The sequence below is a fragment of the Anomaloglossus baeobatrachus genome, chromosome 3 (genome assembly GCF_048569485.1).
Source record: "Anomaloglossus baeobatrachus isolate aAnoBae1 chromosome 3, aAnoBae1.hap1, whole genome shotgun sequence".
Classification (NCBI taxonomy): domain Eukaryota; kingdom Metazoa; phylum Chordata; class Amphibia; order Anura; family Aromobatidae; genus Anomaloglossus; species Anomaloglossus baeobatrachus.
This window is the reverse complement of record NC_134355.1, coordinates 249757702-249780527: the sequence shown is the minus strand read 5'-3', so window position 1 is coordinate 249780527 and position 22826 is coordinate 249757702. Positions and strand designations below refer to the sequence as shown.

At 45.6% G+C, this 22826-nt stretch overlaps 1 protein-coding gene across 1 annotated transcript in view; it reads right to left on the bottom strand.

The window, feature by feature from the left end:
- Positions 1–22826, bottom strand: part of TAB2 (TGF-beta activated kinase 1 (MAP3K7) binding protein 2) — a 124277-nt gene that overhangs the window by 59276 nt on the left and 42175 nt on the right. Inside the window, exons 2-3 of the mRNA XM_075339791.1 lie at positions 18595–18641; positions 6088–6274 (exon numbers count right to left, since the gene is read on the bottom strand). Coding sequence (XP_075195906.1) covers positions 6088–6189 — 102 coding nt within the window. The 5' untranslated portion in view covers positions 6190–6274; positions 18595–18641. The remainder of the gene's footprint in view (positions 1–6087; positions 6275–18594; positions 18642–22826) is intronic.

Here is a 22826-nt window from a genome sequence, read left to right as displayed (position 1 = left end):
CCATCCCCTACCTGTTTCTCAATAGTAGAAATAAAATTGGTTTAAAGAATTTGGGTTGAATTCTGCGCTAAAAAAAACCACAGATCCAGGGTGTATAGTGAATTCCTCTCTTTTATTTTTCACAGGTCTACGCGTTTCAAAGACATCTCTGTCTTTTTCATCAGGACAAGCACAGAAAAGAACAGCATACAGGTTATGCTGTTCTTTTCTGTGCTTGTCCTGATGAAAAAGACGGAGATGTCTTTGAAACGCGTAGACCTGTGAAAAATAAAGAAAGAGAGGAATTCACTATACACCCTGGATCTGTGGTTTTTTAGCGTAGCATTCAACCAAATATCTTTAAACCAATTTTACTTCTACTATATACAAATCGGGGCTACAGATGACCACCATTTCATTTATTTGCGTCCAAAGCAGTTGTGCCTGTCACAACTGTAGCAGGTGAGTACCTGTCTTATTCCCTGCGCTAATTTTATATCGGATAAAACCCTATGTGCGCTTCCTTTCCAGTTTCTCTGCTGTTTCTCAATAGCGCACCCCCCCCCACCACCGAGTTATCAACAAGTAAATCTAAGAAGTGTAGGATCCACTCAATGCTCCTGTACTATGCACGGCCAAACCAATTTCATCTTCTGCCATCTAGATTAGAATAGCTGCTGTGTGATTTTACATTAGCTGGTTCCAGAGCACAAATGTTCGACATTGCTCGAAAACCGTGCAGGACTGTGATTGTTACCTACCGAGAGGTCAGTGATGCAAAACTGCTTAATTGCTGCATATAACAGAAGATAATCATCTGCCAAATACACTGACATTTGCAGCTTCACACATATACATACACGATGTGTCAGCACGCTGCGGTGAATACATGAATTCCAATATTGTAGTAAATGCTAAAAAATGTAAGGTACTTTGCCCTTAGTTTGCAAAAAAAAAAAAAAAAAAAGCGCAAAAGCTGTCCAACCACCAAGTGTCCTCCAAAATGCTACACCTGTGTTTAGGAGAGTCCAGGAACACCTCACCCCTCAAATAATAATAATAATATATACACCTTTCTTGTTAAGAGCTCCAGTTTATGGTGGAACAAGTTTGAGTTTTTCAGCATTGTAGGAAAAAACATCCATACTGCACATTTCCAAAAACTACTGAAAATCCACCATAGGACAGTGCATGGTAAGTGCAAATGTAGAATCTTCAAAAGCGACAAAATTCCAAAACACCAGCCGTAATAAGCTTATGGCCCAGTAAAAACTTGAAAAATATGGCTAAAATTAGAATAGCAAATATCCAAGAATACCAAAACTAAAAAACAAAAAAAAAAATAGGTGAACACTTTTCTAAAATAAGTTTAAGGCTATGTGCCCACGGGCGCTTGTTTGTGCACATTTTGCCGCGGAAAACCTGCGGATTTTTCTGGATTTTCCAGATAAATCCGCAGGTTTTAGCATGTACAGTCACTCCCCATGTTATCCTATGGAACATGGGGAGTACTGTGTCCACGCTGCGGAAAGTGCAGCTACCGACCATGCTGCGGATGTAGGCATCCGCATGTATAATTGCATGTCAATTATTCATGCGGAATTACCTGCGGATGTCCCGGCCCTCCGCTATGGAGATAAGAGGCCGGGACGTCCACAGGTAAGCCGGAAGAATCTCCGCATGTTTCCCGCAGCTATTCCGCTGTAATCTAGCAGCTAAAAATAGCTGCGGATGCCGGCGGGCAGCTGCGGGAAACATGCACTCGTACCAGTGAATACATCCGCAGGTACGAGCGCCCGTGGGCACATAGCCTTAGAGAAAAAGAAAAAAAACAAAAAAAAAATTTTTTAAAAAAAAAACAACAAAATTTGCAGTTTTCTGACTGCCAGTGGTTCCGTCGATTCTTGCATCTGAATCTCCACGCCAAACGAGATTCAGACGCAAGTGCTGATGGGGCCATCACGTATAATGATGCAGACTGAGTCAGAGTGTGCTCTGTCATGCATCATTTTCGGTCATATGTGCCTATTGGAGGCAAGCACCAAAAGACAGTCTATATCTTGCTGCCCGCAAGATACAGACTTCCCATGCGGGCTGTGCAAGGCATGTGCTAATTTGGTTAACTCCAGGAATTTTGCTAACTATGATGGATCTAAGAAAATTACTATAAGAAAGCAATTGACCTGCTCCTCGAAGGGAGTTACCTATTTAGGTGAATGTGCTTGTAAGAAACAATATGTCGGTTTGACGACCCGTGAACTTGTGAACTTAAGATCAAGGTGCGTGACCACTGCAGGGATATCTCTAAAGCCAACACGGTAGAGGACATAACGCAATTGAAAAACCTACCGAGACATTTTAGGGAATTCCACAACTGCAATCCATACACCTTAAGGTAAAGGCTATTGAACAGGTAGTCCTTGGCATTAGAGGAGAGGATTTGGGTAAAATTCTGGCGAAAATTGAGAGCCACTGGATTTATAGATTGAGACCCTAAGGGCTGAGAGTGCCCAATGAGACCCTGGGATTTGGAGCATTCTTGTAATCCTTTTTGGGCGCTTCGAGATTTTATGTATGTGTATATATCTCCTTGTCAATTCCTTTTTTGGACAACGGTTTTATATGGTGTTGGGGAGGGTAAGCTTGGGATGTTTTCAAAGTTTACTAAACTGCTCCCCCGCCCCCCCCTTTCTTAGATAATGATGATATCTCTTTGTTTCAGTACTACAGTCGAGGATCTACTATCAACTATTATCCTGCTGTATATAATGTGATGCTTTAGGTCAGGGGTGGGGAACATTTTTACTGCCGGGGGCCATTTGGAATTTCCTACTAACCTTTGGGGGCCGCACAAAAATTATCAACTTGAAAACTACCCTGGTATATTTGGTCAAACGATTAATTAACTCACCCCTACTGTGGTGGCAGGAGATGCTTCCCTTTTGTGCGGCTGTGATGTTCGGTGATTTTGATCATCTTGGTTCTCACAGCTGCTTTTCCAGGTTTGTCTCGGTCTGGAGACGCTGGGGCGATATACGTCACAAGAGGGGCTGGGGCGATATACGTCACTAAGAGGGGCTGGGGCGATATACGTCACTAGGGGGGGGCTGGGGCATCTACGTCACTAGGGGGGGGCTGGGGCATCTACGTCACTAGGGGGGGCTGGGGCATCTACGTCACTAGGGGGGGGGGGCTGGGGCATCTACGTCACTAGGGGGGGGGCTGGGGCATCTACGTCACTAGGGGGGGGGCTGGGGCATCTACGTCACTAGGGGGGCTGGGGCATCTACGTCACTAGGGGGCATGGACAGCCCTGGCGGTGGCACAGACATGATTGGGGACAAGTACAGCACTGGGCAGCAGCACGGACAGAGCACTGGGCGGCAGCACGGACAGAGCACTGGGCGGCAGCACACTGCACAAGGGGGTATACAGCACTGAGCGGTGGGCAGCGATGGGTTGAGCACTCACAGTACTGGGGTGGGGGAGGAGTCACACACACAGCACAGCACATGTCCGGGAGGCCGGTAATCTGCTGCAGCTATTCTGTGACATTATCGCAGCGTGCTGCTTACCCCGCCCCACGAGAGCACACTAGCACAGGCCGGTGTTAAGCCTAGAATGTATGGGCTGCAGTCAGGTCCTGGAAGTCAGGATCTGGATAGAGCACATACATTCTAGCATCTACCCTCAGGTCATCAGGCAGTGGGATTTAAAGGGCCAGCAGCCGGGAAAAGCGCGGCTGCCGCCAGAGCACAGCAGTCCCCGGGAATGTGCCCGGGGGCCGCATAAAAAGTCGCCACGGGCCACATACGGCTCGCGGGCCGGAGGTTCCCCACCCCTGCTTTAGGTAGTTGGGGTAGGGAGGTATTTAGAATGTGGAGGTATTTTGCACTATAAGTATTTGACACGTTTTATTAAGGTGGGGATAGGAACTAGTTTACACGGAGCTACAGTGCTATTGATTTTTTAAAATAATATACTAGTTATTTTGTCCCACCTGTAGTCTGTTTTGAATATGTTTGAGGAATATTGTATTCTGTTGCCTTTTGTGTGACCAATAAATGCGGTTTTATCCACAATACCTGTTAATTACATTTTATATGCTGATTGGGGCAGTGCGCTTCAACGGTTGGTATCTTCCCGAAACTGAATACTGGGCGCGTCCAGTGGAACAGCTTGTGCTGAGGGACACTATCTGTTTGCCACGCAAGCGGCATTCCACAGTTGCCCGGCAGGAAGTCACTTTTTACTGAGGAAGGAACGTGGCTGACGCAAGCGCTGAGAGGCCTCCTATTAGTCCAGGCGTATACTTAATCCCAGCGCTTCCTTCTGCCCGGCATGCCCCCGTTGAAGCTAGGTAGTAGCGAAATGTACGTCGGGGTGTGAGGACAGCGGCATTCATTGTATACACCCAGGTAATAACTGGGAAAGTGTTGTGGATTCTATTTATCCATTGGGATATGATTTACTTAGTCTATTCCTATGTCCAGCATGAAGTCCTTCGGGAATAGTTCCATTTATTATATTGGTAGTATATGACATGCGGTATAATTTATACCAGCCATTACTATCTTGATTTTTACATCTATTGGGAATAGCTCCACCTACGGACCCAGGGTGGTAATACATTCACACCTTTTTGCACAATATTTAATAACCATTGACTTTTTAGTGATGAAATATGTATTTTTGAAATTTTAGTTGTATGTACTCAATTTTTATACATACTAAATTATTTATGCGCATCATGTGCAATTTGATGCACCTTAACACTTTACTATTATACCCCGCATTGTGTAATATGTATAGATACGTGGGGTGACAATTTGACTTTAAATTATATTTTCGCACTAGTCATTTCTTTTCCTGAGCGGATATTACTATGTGCAATATTGTTATGCTATGTATTCATTTTTTGCTGTATACATCTTTTAACTTTTTTTTTTTTTATTATGTTTTGTATTTATTTTCAATAAAAAATTTAATATTTTAATATTGTGGATTTACTGCTCCTTTTTTGAAAGAATTACATACAATTAATTTTTTGATGTTGTTGTTGTAATTGATATGGGAGTGTCCTTTCATTGACTGACTAGGTATATATGGCCAAAAATGATGCACTATAGAGCACACGACTGTCTGCATCATAATAGTTAAGGGCCCCATCTGCAACTAGACCCAAATACCGTTCTGCAGGTGGTTCGGACTTGACTGAAGCCCTGATGAAGCCACTAACTACAGAGGGGAAAACAAAAACAAAAAAAAACAAAACACAAGGTGAAACCGCCTAGAATAAAAAAGATAAGTGCAGTAAAGTCCAAAATTGACAAAGCAGATTGACCTGTACGTTTGAGTCCATTTAAGCCTCATTTACACAATAGATTTTCCCGTGCATGTTGTTAATTTCATTCCACAAAACATATACTAATAAATTATATTAATGATAATATATTATGTACAGTATATACTGTATATCTATATATATGGGATGGGGGGGGGGGGAGGCAGGCATGTGAAAATTGACTCAGCTTTTGTATATATTTTCCATCATTTAAGCTCAATCTTACGGTGACTGGTATCCTACCGCTGATTTAGGGTCAATATACACCGAATAGAGGGGACACCATTTTCGCTGGTGTTGCATACAGAGTGCCAGAATGAATGCACAACAGACCACCTGGTGAAAGATGAGGAGCCCAGCGGGATAAAAACTAACAAGCAACTACTAGCTTGTGTACCCAGAGCGGAAAAGAGGATACTGCTCTGACGGCAGTAATAGAAGTGTTCTGGGACTGCTCTGTGCTGGCAGATTGAACAGAAGAGTGAAAAAATAGAAGTCCCAGATAATCACTAAGTATTTTGAAGTTCTATGTCAGAAAACAATGCCTTTCACCCGACATATGTGGAGAGCTGCAGCATGTGGGAAAAACAACAAACTTACATTGTAGGCTCTGATTTGGCTACATATTGTAATGCTGCCTCATTGTATAATATACAGTTGGAAGTACTTTTTCTGCCCTTTTAAAAAGAAAGTATGCCTAAACTACCAATCCGAGTAGTGGCAGTAGATAAACTTATGTGAAAAAGAAATCACAAGGAACCAACCTGCAACATGCATCGGGAAACAACAACTTCAGGCACCTCTGGGAATTTCTGCCGCAGGTCATTTAAAACCTGAAAGTCCACTTGCGAGCTTCCTTGGGCCATTCGTGTATTGCCTGTGCAGAACTGTTCTTTGCAGTACAGTTCTAGGCCTTGATGGAACCCAATCTCATCTCTTTGTAAGCATTTTCTGCAAGTAAATAAAATACAAAGCCGTTGAATATGCAATAGGTATCTGCCTTACACTACTATATCATTAGCACAGAAAAGGGAGTTCTGATAAACTGTAAAGATATGCACCAGAATTCTAAAATCTGTGAACAAGGCGTTTTAAATGCTTTCTACACCATGCAATCACTGTTCACTATCCCCCTTCTCATAATCTCCCCTTCATGTGCAGCATCTAGGCAAGAGTTAACTGCTTACAGAAATGAATGCACACACAATGCTTTCTAGGGAACGCTGGAGGGATTTTCTGTCAATACCTGCTTTCATTTGACTATGGGCCTTGGAGGGAAGTTTTGTTTTTTTCTGCAGATCCAGTTCTTTCTGGTGGCTTGCAGAATCTGTTGACTACAGTAGAGCCCTGGATTTGTCGTGTTTGTTGTAATGTTAAATGCACACCGCTCCACACTATATATGCAAAGCTTTGTACTGCGTGACTGACGGACTGTTTAGACCAGGCAATAACTCAGGAACGAGGACACTTGTTCCCTGAAATTGTCTTGTCTAAATAGGGAAGGGCGCTTTATGGGCGACAGATTTGTAGATTATAGCAGTAGTATTGCCAGTAATCTGTAGTAAAGCACACTTCAATAGAGAGAGATAAATAGGGTCTTCAAGGGCCTATTCAACCATATGGGAAAAGTCCACAAATAGTAGAGATTTTGCCAAGTAAATGAACAATTTTTAGGGTAAGGCAACATTAAATACCTGAAAAAAAAATCATTAATCAACAGTAGATTATCATCAGAGGACTACTTTTTTTAACCCTGCGTTTTACCATTGACCTTGTTAAAAAAATGCATAGGCACAAAACGCACCAAAAATGCATGCGCTGTATCGGCCAAAGGTGCATTTTTCTGCCACAAGGTGCAGGTTTGAGGTGACATTTTCTGCAGTGAGCACACATAGCCATAACCTATATTCACTGCAAGCACCAAGAAAATGTAAAGCTATGGATAACACTATTGTGATAACACACAACATGCACGTTAGTGGAGCGCACAGGAACAGAGAAGAACTGACAGCCACTTAAGAAGTGACCGTTGTAATTTTTATTTCATAAATAGTACACATGAAAATAAACCACTTTGCAATATATCTTATCAGACAAATTTGCTTGTTTCTCTGACAAAATGGGTCATTATAAAAATTCTCAATTCTGAGGTAAAATCTGTATTCGGTGAAGATTTTCCCATTACTGAGATAGCAGTTCCTATGGATACAATACCATCTATGTAGATAGGAGAGGGGGCGGCGCTCTTCCTCTAGCTCCTCCCTCCTGTCAGAATCTCATCAGTAAAGCTAAGGATACACAGGCATTTAGTATCTGATGGGAGAGCATCAGATGTGATATGCTAATGATCCCCAGCTGTGCTGTGAGTGTGGTCTGAGTGTTATGTGACTAATCCAATCCTGCAATCTGATCACAGCTGCTGAGGAGAGGGAGGGACTAATCTCCCCATCTCCCTCATTATCAGCTGATGCAATTATCGGGCTGCATCGGGCTGCAAGTGAAAGCGAATTGGATTCCATCCACAGCATGCTGTGATTGTTTTTTTTGTTCCTAATAGGGCAGATTTCCTCCCTGTTATTTATGCCAATTCTATTACAGAATTGTTTTACTAACTGACTACAAGGACCTGTGCTGATGTCATACCCATGTGCCCAGTAGGGGCAGGGCCTTAGCCAACATAGCTAATACCAGGAAGCAACATATTTGTTGGCTTAGGCCCTGCCCCTTCTGGTCACATGGATATGACTTCAGCATAGGTCCTTCTAGTCAGTAAAACTATTCTATAATAGAACTAGCATAAACAGGGAGGATGGATAGGCAGGAGGGGGGGGAGTAACTATGAAAACCGACACCAGCCATCAGCTGATAAGAAGCTCCTGTCATTCAAAAAGCTGCTTATTTTACAAACTTTACTTGCCAGTTTTTCAAAACATTCTAGCTGACTACAAATCAGTATGATCGTGCCAGTATAGCACTGGCTTTAGGTTATATTCGAAAATCCTGGTGATTGGAGCCCTTTAACACTAGACGTCCCAGAAATGTCAAGCTCCCCCCTGAAGTCCCGAAAGAGGGTCAAATGACCCTAAAGGCCCAGTTACACTAAACAACTTACCAATGATCCCAACAACGATACAACCTGATAGGGATCGCTGGTAAGTTGCTAGGAGGTCGCTGGTGAGATGTCACACTAAGCGACGCTCCAGCGATCCCACCGGCAACCTGACCTGGCAGGGATCGCTGGAGCGTCGCTACACGGGTTGCTGGTGAGCTGTCACACAGGCAGATCTCAACAACCAGTGACCAGCCCCCAGCCAGCAGCGACGCGTAGCAGCATGCTGCGCTTGGTAACTAAGGTAAATATCGGGTAACCAACACGATATTTACCTTTGTTACCAGAGCACACCGCTTAGCGCTGGCTCCCTGCACACCTAGCCACAGTACACATCGGGTTAATTACCCGATGTGTACTCTGCTACGTGTGCAGGCAGCAGGGAGTCTGCTTCTGCGGACGCTGGTAACCACGGTAAACATTGAGTAACCAAGAAGCCCTTACCTTGGTTACCCGATATTTACCTTCGTTACCAGCGTCCGCCGCTCTCACGCTGCCAGTGCCGGCTCCCTGTTCCCTGCACTTCTAGCCACAGTACACATCGGGTTAATTACCCAATGTGTACTCCGGCTACGTGTGCAGAGAGCCGGCACTGGCAGCGTGAGAGCGGCGGACGCTGGTAACGAAGGTAAATATCGGGTAACCAAGGTAAGGGCTTCTTGGTTACCCGATGTTACCAGCGTCCGCAGAAGCCGGCTCCCTGCTGCCTGCACATTCAGTTTTTGCTCTGTCGCTGTCACACACAGCGATGTATGCTCCACAGCGGGAGAGCAAAAACTAAAAAATGGTCCAGGACATTCAGCAACAACCAACGACCTCACAGCAGGGGCCTGGTTGTTGCTGAATGTCACACACAGCAACATCGCTTCTACGTCACAAAAGTCGTTCCTTGGCAGCGATGTTGCTAGCGATGTTGCTTAGGGGTACTTCACACACAGCGAGATCGCTACTGAGATCGCTGCTGAGTCACGTTTTGTGTGACCTCATTAGCGATCTCGCTATGTGTGACACTGAGCAGCGATCTGGCCCCTGCTGTGAGATCGCTGCTCGTTACACACAGTGCTGGTTCGTTTTTTTATTGTTGCTCTCCCGCTGATAAGCACACATTGCTGTGTGTGACAGCGAGAGAGCAACAATCCTGAATGTGAAGGGAGCAGGAGCCGGCGTCTGACATCCTGCGGTAAGCTGTAACCAAGGTAAACATCGGGTAACCAAGGTGGTTACCCGATATTTACCTTCGTTACCAGCCTCCGCAGCTCTCATGCTGCCAGTGCCGGCTCCTGCTCCCTGCACACGCTAAGCTAAGCGGTGTGCGCTGGTAACTAAGGTAAACATCGGGTAACCATACCCGATGTTTACCTTAGTTACCAGTGTCCGCAGCTTCCAGACGCCGGCTCCGTGCAAGCGCAGCGTCGCTTGCACGTCGCTGCTGGCTGGGAGCTGGTCACTGGTCGCTGGTGAGATCTGCCTGTTTGACAGCTCACCAGCGACCATGTAGCGATGCAGCAGCGATCATGACCAGGTCAGATCGCTGGTCGGATCGTTGCTGCATCGCTAAAGTGTGAAGGTACCCTAAGTGTGACGTGGTCTTTAGTCCAAACTGAATAGAACTAACTAGAAACTAAATGGCTAAACTCAATGGAAAACAACAACCTCCTGTGGTGCGACAGTAATGGCCTTAATTACAGAACAAAAGACGGTGATTATAGGATGTTAGCTAAAATCCTTCAGGTAGTCAAAAGGTAGAAATGTTAAATGACCTCTCTCTGGGACTTCTAGTGTTAAATACAAAAAAAAAAAACAAACAAAAAAAAACAGGTCTATGAGACAGAATTCTTGCTGGTTGGTAGGTGATCAAATAATTATTTCATGTAATAAAATGCAAATTATTTAAAAATCATACAATGTGATATGTTTTTTTTTTTTTTTTATTCTGTCGGTCACAGTTGAAGTATACCTACGACAAAAATTACAGACCTCTCCATTCTTTGTAGGTGGGAAAACTTGCAAAATCAGCAGTGTATCAAAACTTATTTTCCCCACTTGAGATGTGAGTTGATGTCTTATTCTAGAGAAATTTACATTTTCTTATACGTAAATGAGCTGTTCCAGGCTATGGGCCGGACACCGACATGCATGAGATTCTGCCGCTAGAGTTATGTGATGGCCGCTCTCTGCAGAGCTGTGTGAGATTATAATGGACACATCTGCAGGGTCCTCTCAGCCTCCATCTCACAGGCTGCCAGTGTCTTCAGTATTGTTACAATAAAGCAGAGCCGTGGCAGCTGCAGCAAATGTGTTAGAACAGGAGAACTGAACTTTGTCTTGCTTCAGTGTGAGGCTATGTGCGCACTTTGCTTTTTACCTGCTTTTTCAACTGCAGCGTTTAATGCCAAAATGGTTGTGTTCTGCTTTTCAAGCAAAGTCTATGGGAATTTGGGTTTCTTGTCCGCACTTTGCAGTTCAAACTGCAGCCTTTTTGTTGCAGAACTTTGGTCAAAAACTCAGCTTTGCAGGGCAAAACCCAAATGGCAAAAACAAAAACATGACAATTGTTTTTGCCATTTGGGTTTTGCCCTGCAAAGCTGAGTTTTTGACCAAAGTTCTGCAACAAAAAGGCTGCAGTTTGAACTGCATAGTGCAGACAAGAAACCCAAATTCCCATAGACTTTGCTTGAAAAGCAGAACACAACCATTTTGGCATTAAACGCTGCAGTTGAAAAAGCAGGTAAAAAGCAAAGTGCGCACATAGCCTTAGGGTACTTTCACACTTGCGTTGTTGGTTTTTTTTGCGCAATCCGCTGTCTTGGGAAACAGCGGAATCCGTTAACGGATTCCGTTGTTTCCCATAGACTTGCATTGATGACAGATTGTGCCAAAAGTACCTGCGTTGCTTCCGTTGGCCGATGCTCCGTTGCTTCCGCCAAGCGGAAGCAACGCAGAATGTAACGTTAAATGCTTGTGTCAAAATGACGCCAACCAACGGATTCCGTTGGTTCTGTTAAAATTTATCATGGTTCCCTATGGTAGCGGATTCCGTTGCTAAGTGCTTAACAACGGAATCCGCTGCTGGATTCAGCTAATTTATACTGAGCATGCCCAGAATGAAAAAAAATGAAAAAAAGAAATAAAACCGAGCCGACGGATTCCGTTAGACGGACGCCTAACGGACGCCAAACGGATGCAACGGTCCGTTATTTCACAGGAATCAGCTAATGGATTCCTGTGAAATAACGGACCCGTTGCATCCGTTGACACCACAAAAATAACGGATGCGTCAAAACGACGCAGCAACGGACCCAGCGGATTCAACCCAACGCAAGTGTGAAACTAGCCTTAGTTATATGTTGCACACCAGTAATGCCCCTTCTATGTAAAATTGGCCCTGGAGGCAAAATCTCATGTTGATCAGTGTCTGACCTATAGCCTGGACCAGCTCATTTACATGAGTAAAACATGAATGTCTCTGGAATAAGCCATCGGATTGCAGATATCAATGCATCATTTTATTTAGCTTCCTATGACCTGCATGCCTATATAGACATATTAGGAGGTTTGATCCTACTAACAGACCTCCAAACAAATTCTGGCAGTAGTAGGGAAAGCATAAGGGTATGTGCCCACGTAGCAGATTTACGTGCAGATTTTCTGCGCACAAACTGCATGTTTTGGCAGGAAAAACGCAGCATTTTTTCACGTTATGGCGATCACGGCGTGGGGGATTCCTACGCTGTACCCCTGCGATGCCCAAGCCCATCCTGGCAGTTTAACCCTCTAAATGTTGCAATGAACCATGATTGCAGTATTCAGGAGGCAGGGAGAGGAATCTCTTACCTCTCCCTGGCGATTGGGTCACTGTAATGCGATCCTAGGAATCCGATCGCTGCCATGGCAACACAGAAAAAAAAAATCTAGATTACTTACCGGTAATGTTTTTTTCCAGAGCCATGACAGCGCCATAGAGATAGGTCCGCCCCTCATTCTGGACAGCAAACCTACTAAAATAAAAGTGCGGCACCTCTCCCATGCATCAGTTAGATTACAGAGCACAGAGAGGAGTACTAGAAAAGGCAAGGTTAACCAAACCCCCACGGTCACACCCACTATTGTGAAAGGCAAAAACAAAGAGAAAAGGCAAAAAAGGGGTGGGAAGTAGTGGCGCTGTCGTAGCTCTGGGAAAAAAAAAAACATTACCGGTAAGTACTCTAGATTTTTCCTGACGCAAAGACAGCACCATCAGAAAGATTCGAAAGAAAAAACACCTTTAGGGAGGGACCAGAGCCTGTAGAACCCTGCAACCGAATCAGACGTGGCAGAAAGAGCCAGCCTGTAGTGCGTAAAACAAAGACGGTCAGAGACCAAGTCCCACTCGAGTGAGCCGAGGCATATCTGCAAGGGCAGCCCAGGAGGGCGACAGAACCAGTAGAGCATCCTGTAATACCCTGAGGCACCAATCTACCATGGGCCACACAGGCCTCCCCAAGAGGCACCTGGAACCAACTAGTAACAGACCCTTTGGATGCCGAAAGCCCAACCGTGGACTGAGGAGACAACAAGGCCACACGAGATTAACGGAATCTGGAACCGGAGATACCGAAAAGAGCCATCCTAAAACCCCAGGAAAGAACGAGTCCTCCGCAGGGACTGGAGGATAGGGACAGAAGGAGGGAAGACAATTCCTCCAACAAAGAAGCCCAATGCTACCCGCGGCAAAGGGACAATGGCCGTATGAGGCTGGCCCTATCAACCCAAATCTGAGAGCCTGGCGGGGAGAAAGAGCCCAAAAGGACACAAACACTCCGGCCCCAGGAGAGTGCAAGCAGTAGCCACCTTGAGGGAACCGGAGGAGAGGGCAGAAAGGAGCATTAATGCACAAACCAAGCCCCAAGAGGGAAAAATGAGGAAGGGGAAGCTGGTGACAGCAGGAAGCACACTGCGAACCCTTCCAATCCTGCCACTGTACAGTGCCTCCAATGCTGACTTGCCCTCTTAAACTGCCGACAATCCTGAGGGCAGACTGTGCTGAGGTAGGCCAGAACTACCTGAAACATGGCCTCATCCCCCCCCACGCGTAGAGGACAGAAGATTCCGCCATACTCTGATAAACCCAGGGGTAGAAGGACGTCTACTACAGAAAGAGTGGAAACAGGGCAAGGGAAAACCTTGATGTCCAACAGTCCCTTCACAAAACCCCGGCCGTCAGATAGAGGCCTGAAACCAGGAGGAGGAGGAGAGCCCTCGGGTGAGAAAAGAGACTGTTCCCAAAACCTGCCCCGACAGACCCCCGAGTAAGGAAGCAAGGTTGTCCAGGCCGAGGGAGTCCCTCCCTCAGACGTGTCCCTGATGTGCAGGGCCGTGAGCGCCATTAGGGTGAATGACCGCATACCCCCCTAGAAAAAGGAGGATGACACCTACTCCGGCACCCAACAGGATCCGGACATGGTGTCTGCTAACCAAGGAAAAGTGAAAAAGCACTGATAACCTTAAGCACAGAACGCCCGATACAAGGGACTCCAGTCCCCAACCTACATGGCTCCACAGGCGAATCCTGCAGCCGAGTGTGCTGGCCACGATTGCAATAAGATCCAAAACCGTGAGTGCCCCAGGAACGCCAAACAAAACTCTTGCGAAAATAAAAAAAAAAAAAATATATATATTTTTTTTTTTTTTTAAGTTATGTCTTTTAATTTTGCCTGGACACGTAAAGCCACCAATGGGTAAGGCATAAGGCTACCAAAGACGCAAGGTACGCCAAAAGCGCTGACTGGGAGGAGTCAAGCAACTATAGCGACACTAGGCCCCAACATAGAGGTGCCGAGTACAAGCACAAAAGGCGCCAGGTAACACGGCCAGGAGGCGCCAGGCAACACGGCCAGGAAGTGCTAGGAACAAACCTCAGAAGTGCCAGGCCCAGCTCAAGACACCAGGCCCTCTCAAGGGCGCGAAGCCCAAGCCTTGAGGCCCAACCTCAGAGGCCCTAGGCACAGGCCCCCACCTCAGAGGCCCTAGGCACAGGCCCCCACCTCAGAGGCCCTAGGCACAGGCCCCCACCTCAGAGGCCCTAGGCACAGGCCCCCACCTCAGAGGCCCTAGGCACAGGCCCCCACCTCAGAGGCCCTAGGCACAGGCCCCCACCTCAGAGGCCCTAGGCACAGGCCCCCACCTCAGAGGCCCTAGGCACAGGCCCCCACCTCAGAGGCCCTAGGCACAGGCCCCCACCTCAGAGGCCCTAGGCACAGGCCCCCACCTCAGAGGCCCTAGGCACAGGCCCCCACCTCAGAGGCCCTAGGCACAGGCCCCCACCTCAGAGGCCCTAGGCACAGGCCCCCACCTCAGAGGCCCTAGGCACAGGCCCCCACCTCAGAGGCCCTAGGCACAGGCCCCCACCTCAGAGGCCCTAGGCACAGGCCCCCACCTCAGAGGCCCTAGGCACAGGCCCCACCTCAGAAGCCCTAGGCACAAGCTCAGAGGTGCACCGGTACAAAAGATACCAAGCACAACACAGTCGCACAAGCAACAGAGGCACTAGACTCCGGTACGGAGGCCCCCCAACACCGAGGCCAGTCACAGGGGTACTAGCCCAGCCCACTCCAGAGGCTTCGAAGCCGGGGCGAGCAGGGAAGGTCAAAGCCGAGAAGCAATGAGACCAATCCACCCAGATAGGAAAGCCTCACAGTACCAAGGGGCAAAAAGAAAAGCTCAAAAGGGAGGAGTCTGTTTTCTTTGTATTCTTTATGGTATGGCTTGTCTGAAACACCAGAGGCAAGGGGTGCGGGGGAGTCGAGCCAAGTGGACAGAGCCGGGAGGCGAGCATTGTGAGGGCCGTGAGGCTGAAGGAGTGAAGAAGCCTCAGACTGCCCCTGAGAGCCATGCAACCATGGGCTCAGAAGAATCCACTACAAAAAGTCAGAATAGGTCCCTGATGAGGCTCCGCTGAAGGGCAGCTTCCATTCTCAAAGAATGGAAAAATCCCAAACACATGCCCTACCCCAGAAGCAGGCAGACAGATAGCCTGAGTCTGGGATGCTGCCAGATCAAACCTAAGCTGGAGGAGTCATCGTTGCCCGCGGCAGAAATTCACCTGTAACTTTACAAGGGCTGACTTCAAGATCTGAAACCGGCCAGCCAGGAAACCCCTGGTCAGTATAAGGGCGTGCAGGCAGAGTCCGCCCAGAGGCCCAGCAATGCTCGGGACAGACTGAGAGGCAGCCAGGAAGTAAACCGCCACTCACCAACCTGACGTACCGCACCAGGTTAAGGCGGGAGGTATGGCTGAGAGCACCTGTGTGAATCTGCTGCTGTGAGGTTTTTTTTCTATCCACCAGGTAAAGCCAGAGTTGGTACAAGGAAAAAAACACTACCACCATGCAGTAGTGGTGGGCACCGCCATCTTGCCCATCCCTAACGCATGTGCAGAGACGGCTTCCGGTTCGACGACACCTCCCGTCAGGACCCGGAAGTCCGCAGCGCGTCCAGAGATATCAGCATCCTCACCTGGAAACCCTTGACTCTGTAAGTGACCGACGTGAACAATCACAACCCCTCCGGCCTACGGGACACAGACCCGGACAAAAAAAGCGAAACCGGCGTGTACAACTGCTGGAATTCTGATGGCCTCAACAGGACACAGATCCAGAGGCAGTGAATACAACTGCAGGGGCATACACAGGACACAGCCTAGCATGTGACCATATACCAGATAGTACCAGTGTATACCACACAGTACCGGTGTATACAACTGCCGGGATCTCCACCCTGGCAGGACACAGACCCGGAGGCCAGCATATACAACTGCAGGGATATACACCCGAGCAGGACACAGACCTGGCATGCAACCGGCGTATACTACTGTAGGGGTGTTCACCCCCACAGAACACAGACCCGGCATAAAATACCGGCGTATGCAACTGCCGGGACCTCGACCCTGGCAGGACACAGACCTGGAGGCCAGCGTATACAACTGCAGGGACATACGCCTGAGCAGGACACCGACCTGGCCTCAAAAAACAAAAATAATAGCAAAAGGAAAAAAGGAAGCTGAGGCCCCTGATTTGAACACCAAGGACCCCAACCGAAAGCAGTCTCTCACTGCGGCAGCACCACAGCACTTCTGGGTCTCCCATCCTGGGACAAGAAACCGAACTGATGTATGGGAGAGGTGCCGTCTTTTTATTTAAGTGGGTTTCCTGTCCAGAATGAATGGCGGACCCATCTCTGGTGGCGTTGTCGTGGTAACAGGAAAAATTCTATCTACATTCTAAATCGCACAGGAGTACAGCTATAAATCATGTTAACCACTTCACGACCTAGGGTGTACTGGTACATCAAAGGTCGTGTCACTGCCTTTGATGTGGGCTCGCACATTGAGCCCGCATTTTTCCCTGCACGTCAGCTGACCTGATCAGCCGACATGAGCTTCTAACAGGGCAAAGTGGGTCGGAGACCCGACCATGGTTGTTAACCCGTAATATCCCGCCGTCAATTTCTAACAGCGGGATTAAACATGTGGAAGTGGGGAGTGCACCATTCCCCACTTCCATCAGATGCCCTGTAATGTGATCGCGTGGCACCGATGGGTTGTCATGATAAACTGCCTGTGAACGTCAGCTGTGCGCCAACATTCATAGGAAGTCATTTTTGCTGTACAGAGCAGTGCTGATGCGCTATGTACGGCACAAGCGATCGGATGCTCGCAGCTTCAAGTTCTGTAACAGGACAGTAAATACAATAATTAGTGAGAAAAAAAAAGTTTTAAAAAAAACCCACGACAAGTTTGAAAATGTTACATCTGTCAAAATATAAAATTAATCCAATTGGTAAACAGTGTAAAAGAAAAATTCCAGACACCAGATTACTTTTTTGGCTGCTGTAAACATCACAATAAGAAACAATTTTTTCACCAATTAAGTAAAAGAAAACCTATACATGTTTGGCATCTATGAACTCATACTGACCCGGAGAATCGTACTGCGAGGTTCGTTTTACCATAAAGTTATCATAGAAAATAAAAAAAAAAAAAAAAAAAGTGTAAATACACTTTTTTGCAATTTCAGAGCACTTAGAATTTTTTCTTTATTTTCTAGTACAATATATGGTAAAATGAATGGTTTCACTGAATTGTACAACTCCTCTAGCAAAAAAACCCTCATATGGCTATGTTGATAGAAAAATAATAAAAGTGACAGTTCTTCGAAGGAGGGGGGGAAAAAAACCATGAAAAACAAATGACTGGGTAGTGAGGTTAAAGGGAGTCCGTCAGCATGTTTTTAATTGTTCCTGATGTCTTCAAAGCAGGAGGAGAAAAAGGGTTAATGCATTGTTGATATTCTGGTCCTGAGGAAGAGGTTTTCATACCTTGAAACGCGTAGACCTATGGAATAAAAGTTATTAATCGATCAACATTTCCACATCTTATTCTGGCGGATTGCGCGGCATTAACCCTTTTTCTCCTCCTGCTTTGAAGACATTCACGTGGGGCCGCGGCAGCCGCCATTATCTCATGCTATCTATGGTGGTTGTGACCCTTCACAACCACACCTGGTGAGTGTATCATATCATATTAATTTATTACCATTATTTATCTGGTAAGACCCTATCAGCGCTTCTGTTTTTCTAGCTATATAATTGTTCCTGATGAGATTCTATGATGGGAAGAGTTAGAGGCAGAGCTCCACCCTCTCTTTACATAAAAACTCACCAGTAACAACTGCCACCTCCCTCAGAATTGAGAATTTTGATAATGACTGATCCATTCTGGCAGAGAAAGTTGATTATTTTCATGTGTACTATTGATTTCCGAAATAAAAATTAAAATGACGGTTACACTGAGTCATTTTATGCACAAATAATATATCCCCATACACTATCAGCTGATCTTATTATATTTCACATCATATATTTTATAGATATATGCGATACTGTGATAACCCAGTAAAAGTAATTTGACAGTTTTTAACAGTCTTCTATATTTAAGCAGCTCTAAATTTAGAAATGTTGAAGTCCCAAAAGACAAATCTAATGAAGTCTAGTTTCCAAAGAGCAGACATCGCTTAAACTTTGCAAGTGCACGGCAGTTCTAAGATGTACAAGTAGTTTGAGAATGAAGCCAAGCGTATAACAAATGAGCATTTCACACCAACAATATTTAGGTTACAGGAGTTACCTCAAGTGCCCTTGTAGACTTTAAGATCCGTGCCCTCACCGCATTTTCTGCAGAAAAAAAGAAAAGGAAACCACAGATTAACAAAAACCGTATTTTAAAGGCACATGAATTCTTAGCTCAAAACAACATAAGGGTATGTGCGCACGCTTGTAGATTGGGTGCAGAAAATTTAAAAAAACGCACAACAAAAATGCATGCGTTTTCTTTTGTTAAATCAATGCCTGAAAGAGCTAAAAACGCAGGAAAAAAAGTGCACCGACAACTGACATGTTGCAGATTTTTCTGCTCCCAAAACTGCAAGGGAAAAAAAGAAGCTACGTGCACACAGCACTTCAGGATTCTCACAGACTTTGCTGGGATAAGAATAGACAGGCAGATTTGGGCAATACGATAAACTGCATCAAATCTACAAAAAAAAAAAAAAAAAAAAACTCAGCGTGCGCTCACAGCCTTTAACTTTCAGAAAACTTTCAGAGGCTGCAGTGCAGTAGCCACTTATGAAAAAAAAAAATAACACAAAACACACAATAATTTCTTGCTCTTCCACGGTGCAGCGCCAGCCCTCCACTGCTCTTCTCATCTCTGTTTGCTTACCCGGGCTCAAGGATCGGCTTTAGTACAGTCAATGTGACATCAAGCACTGCAGGCAAACTAAATAGAGACCAGGGTAGTTGCAGAAAACCAGCGCTGGACCCAGGGAAAGGAATACGTTTTTCCTAACTACCGCAGCTTATGTAGGCTTTCTGAAAGTGGAAAACCCCTTCAGCAGCCTGTTTTCTCCTTCCTGACTAGGACAATTTTTCAATTCTACACAGTGTCACTTTATGGGGCAACTCTGGAAAGCTTCAATATATACCAGTGATTCTTAGGTACTGTGCACACAGTGCAGTTTTTGATGCAATTTGTTGCCCTAAACTGCATGTCTTTGCTTCCCCAGAAAAGTCTATGAGAACTCAGAAAGACTCTGCGCACGTTTCTTCTTTTTGCCTTGCAGGGTTTTTTTTTATATTTTTTTTGGTTAGGAAGTAAAGCCCGCTTTACACGCTGCAATGTATCTTACAATGTGTCGGCGGGGTCACGTCGTAAGTGACGCACATCCGGCATCGTAAGGTACATTGTAGTGTGTAACAGCTACATGCGATTGCATGCACGTCGTTCATTCCTCATGAATTGAACGTCAGGTTGTTCATTGTACCCGGGGTAGCACACAGCGCAGTGTGTGACACCCCGGGAATGATGAACAGATCTTACCTGCGTCCTGCGGCTCCCGGCCGGTAATGCGGAAGGAAGGACTTTTTTCTTTTTTTGTGGCTTGAGTTGAAGCTTTAATTTGGAACATTTTACATGACAATTTAGACCACATTTATCCTGCGCCATTGGCGTTTCCATCTAAATTTCCGAATGGCGTGATTCAGAAGACACTATACTGACTGTCTGGACTCTGATCAGCGGTGCCCTTTTCAGAAGTGTACAAAACTGGTTGACCGAGCTTCTATGCACTGAAAAGACTGACACCTCCAGATCATAGAGCAGACAGTCCAATGTGACTCCATCTGCATCATTATAGGGAATGTTCTGTCAGGGGTTCCGTCTGAATCATGTATTTCAGAGATTTACATGGCAATCCCGATATCCTTATGTGCTCTACGCTGAGCATAAGTGTGAGCCGAGCCTTATTGTGATCTTTGTGAGGAAGAATTAAGGCTATGTTCACACAGTGCATCTTTTAAGGTCACACAGATGCTCTTAAATGCATGCATTTTCTTCTCCCGGCAAAGCGTATTAGATTTCTATTTTGCTGTCTACACACAGCATCTTTTTTTGTCTGCATCTTGGCTTAGTTTTTGAAGATGCAGCATGTCAATTCTTTTTATGTTTTTGCAGCGTTTTTGAGCCCTTCTAGTCAATAGATTTGACTTAAACGCATTGGGTAAAATGTGGTAAACGCGACAAAAGCGCATGTGTATTTTAATGCGTTTTTTGGCGGGGGTGTGTTTTTTTGGGGGCCAAAACGCTGCATCTTTGTGGTTGGATGCACTGTGTGAACATAGCCTTACTCAGCATTGTAATCGTGTTGTGCCAATCAGAACAGAGAGAGAGTCCCATCCCTCTACAAGCCAATCTATGCCGCTGTCAGTATTGGGGTTATACGCCTGCGATCAGTGATAGCAACATTTTTGTCCTCTTAAAAAAGAGAGAATGGGGAAAAAAAAAAAAAAAAAAAAGAGAAAGACTACAGTGAAGGTACTGTATATGATCACACTGAGTTTAAGTAGGAACACTCCAAAATATCCTCAAATAATCAAGGTTTCCACTGCAAAAACTCAGACTAAATATGCACACACCCATAAAATAAAGACTGGAGGACAATGAGTAAAGTGCAAATATGTTTAATAAATAGCAACTGGCACAAAGGAATCAGCGGCAAAAACAGGCCGGCAGATACAATATAGATGTACTAGATGACAATTACATATAGGGCACAAGTAAAAATGAATGAATAACAGACTGGGTCAAAAACATGAACAAGGCATCCTGCACATAAAGAGCATGGTGTAAAATTTTGACAATTGTTACACATGGACAGATGGTAAAAACCAGCATTGGATAAGCACAATGATAAAAGTGTATACTCTGAAATAACAGAGATATATAAAATATATAAAATAGGATCCAAGTCTCACTAATCACTAATAAACAGTGCTTGATACAGATGCTGGTGAAGCAGCAACTTCTGAGGTGACAGAGTCAAATAGTTAAACAGTCAAAAACAGATAAACAAGTTTAGCCACCATGAGGTGCTAATTAGATGCCAATGAACAGTCAGATAAAGTACAAAGACATGAATGCATGAATAGAATCCCAGCAGGTTAAATAAACATACCCATAAGTGCACAAAAAACGCCTGATAAGCAGCAGAGCAGACCCCCCCTCCCCCCCCCCCTCCCCGGAGAGAGCCCCGACCTATACATTTCACAATCTCAGCTATAAGATTATTTCATCAGGGGGAGGTGGAACGCTGTGAAGCAACCATGTGTTTTTATACATGGTGCTCCCATGCTCCAGCTGCTCCACCCCCACTCTGTCAGCGCGGCCGGACCAATCGTGCCATTGATAAAAAGACATATATTATAACATCAAACCCTCAATATTAATGCAAGTGTCATAGTCGTGGTACAGAGAGGAAGGTAATCAATGCATAATACATGAGTTCCATATCAAAGTTAAACTAAATAAATATGAACAGTATAACACAAAGAGATACGGTTTCCTAAAACACCTACTTTTTATTTGCTGCCTAAAATCCACAAAGATGCCCTTTGTCCTCCTGGTCGTCCCATCGTGTCCGGCATTGAGGGGTTGTGTCAACCTATATGTCAATTTATTGACCATTATTTGAAACCTTTGGTTGAGACACTCCCCTCATATGTCCGTCACACGACGGACGTTCTTAGGAGGATAGATGGCATCTTTGTGGACAATAACACTCTTCTTGTTACGGCAGACGTTGAGTCCCTCTACACCTGTATTCGCCACGAGGATGGCCTGAAGGCTGTTGAATATTTTTTGTCAACTTCCGGTCGGGATGGCCCTTTGTGTGACCTAATCCTTGAGTTGCTCCGTTTTGTCCTCACCCATAATTTCTTTTTATTTAAAGATGTACACTATTTGCAGCAGCGCGGCATTGCCATGGGCGCGGCCTGCGCGCCTTCGTACGCAAACCTCTTCCTAGGTTTCTGGGAGAGGGGTTTGCTTTGCGACGGGGGCGGGCCGGCCGATGCCCATGTGCAGTGCTGGCTGCGGTACATTGATGATTTGTTTATTTTGTGGACAGGCAGGACGGAGCAACTCGACGAGTTCATGGAACGACTTGGCATGAATTCTTTTGGGATTAAACTAACCCATAAATATGATGGCAGGTGTCTGGATTTCCTTGATATTGATATTCAAATTGGTGAAGATAGGAAGATCCAGACTAATGTCTATCGTAAGACGACTTCGGTTAACTCCCTCCTTCATGCCTCGTCGTCCCATGATCAGTGCACTATTCGGGCCATCCCCACTGGTCAATTTTTACGTATGAAACGTATCTGCTCGTCTGACTCTCTGAGGAACAGGCGGCAGATTTACAAATTCGGTTTGAAGAGCGGGGCTACAGCAATAGGAGTATTAAGCGGGCTTATCTACGAGCGAAGCATACCCCTCGATCTACTCTCTTATATAGTAGTGGG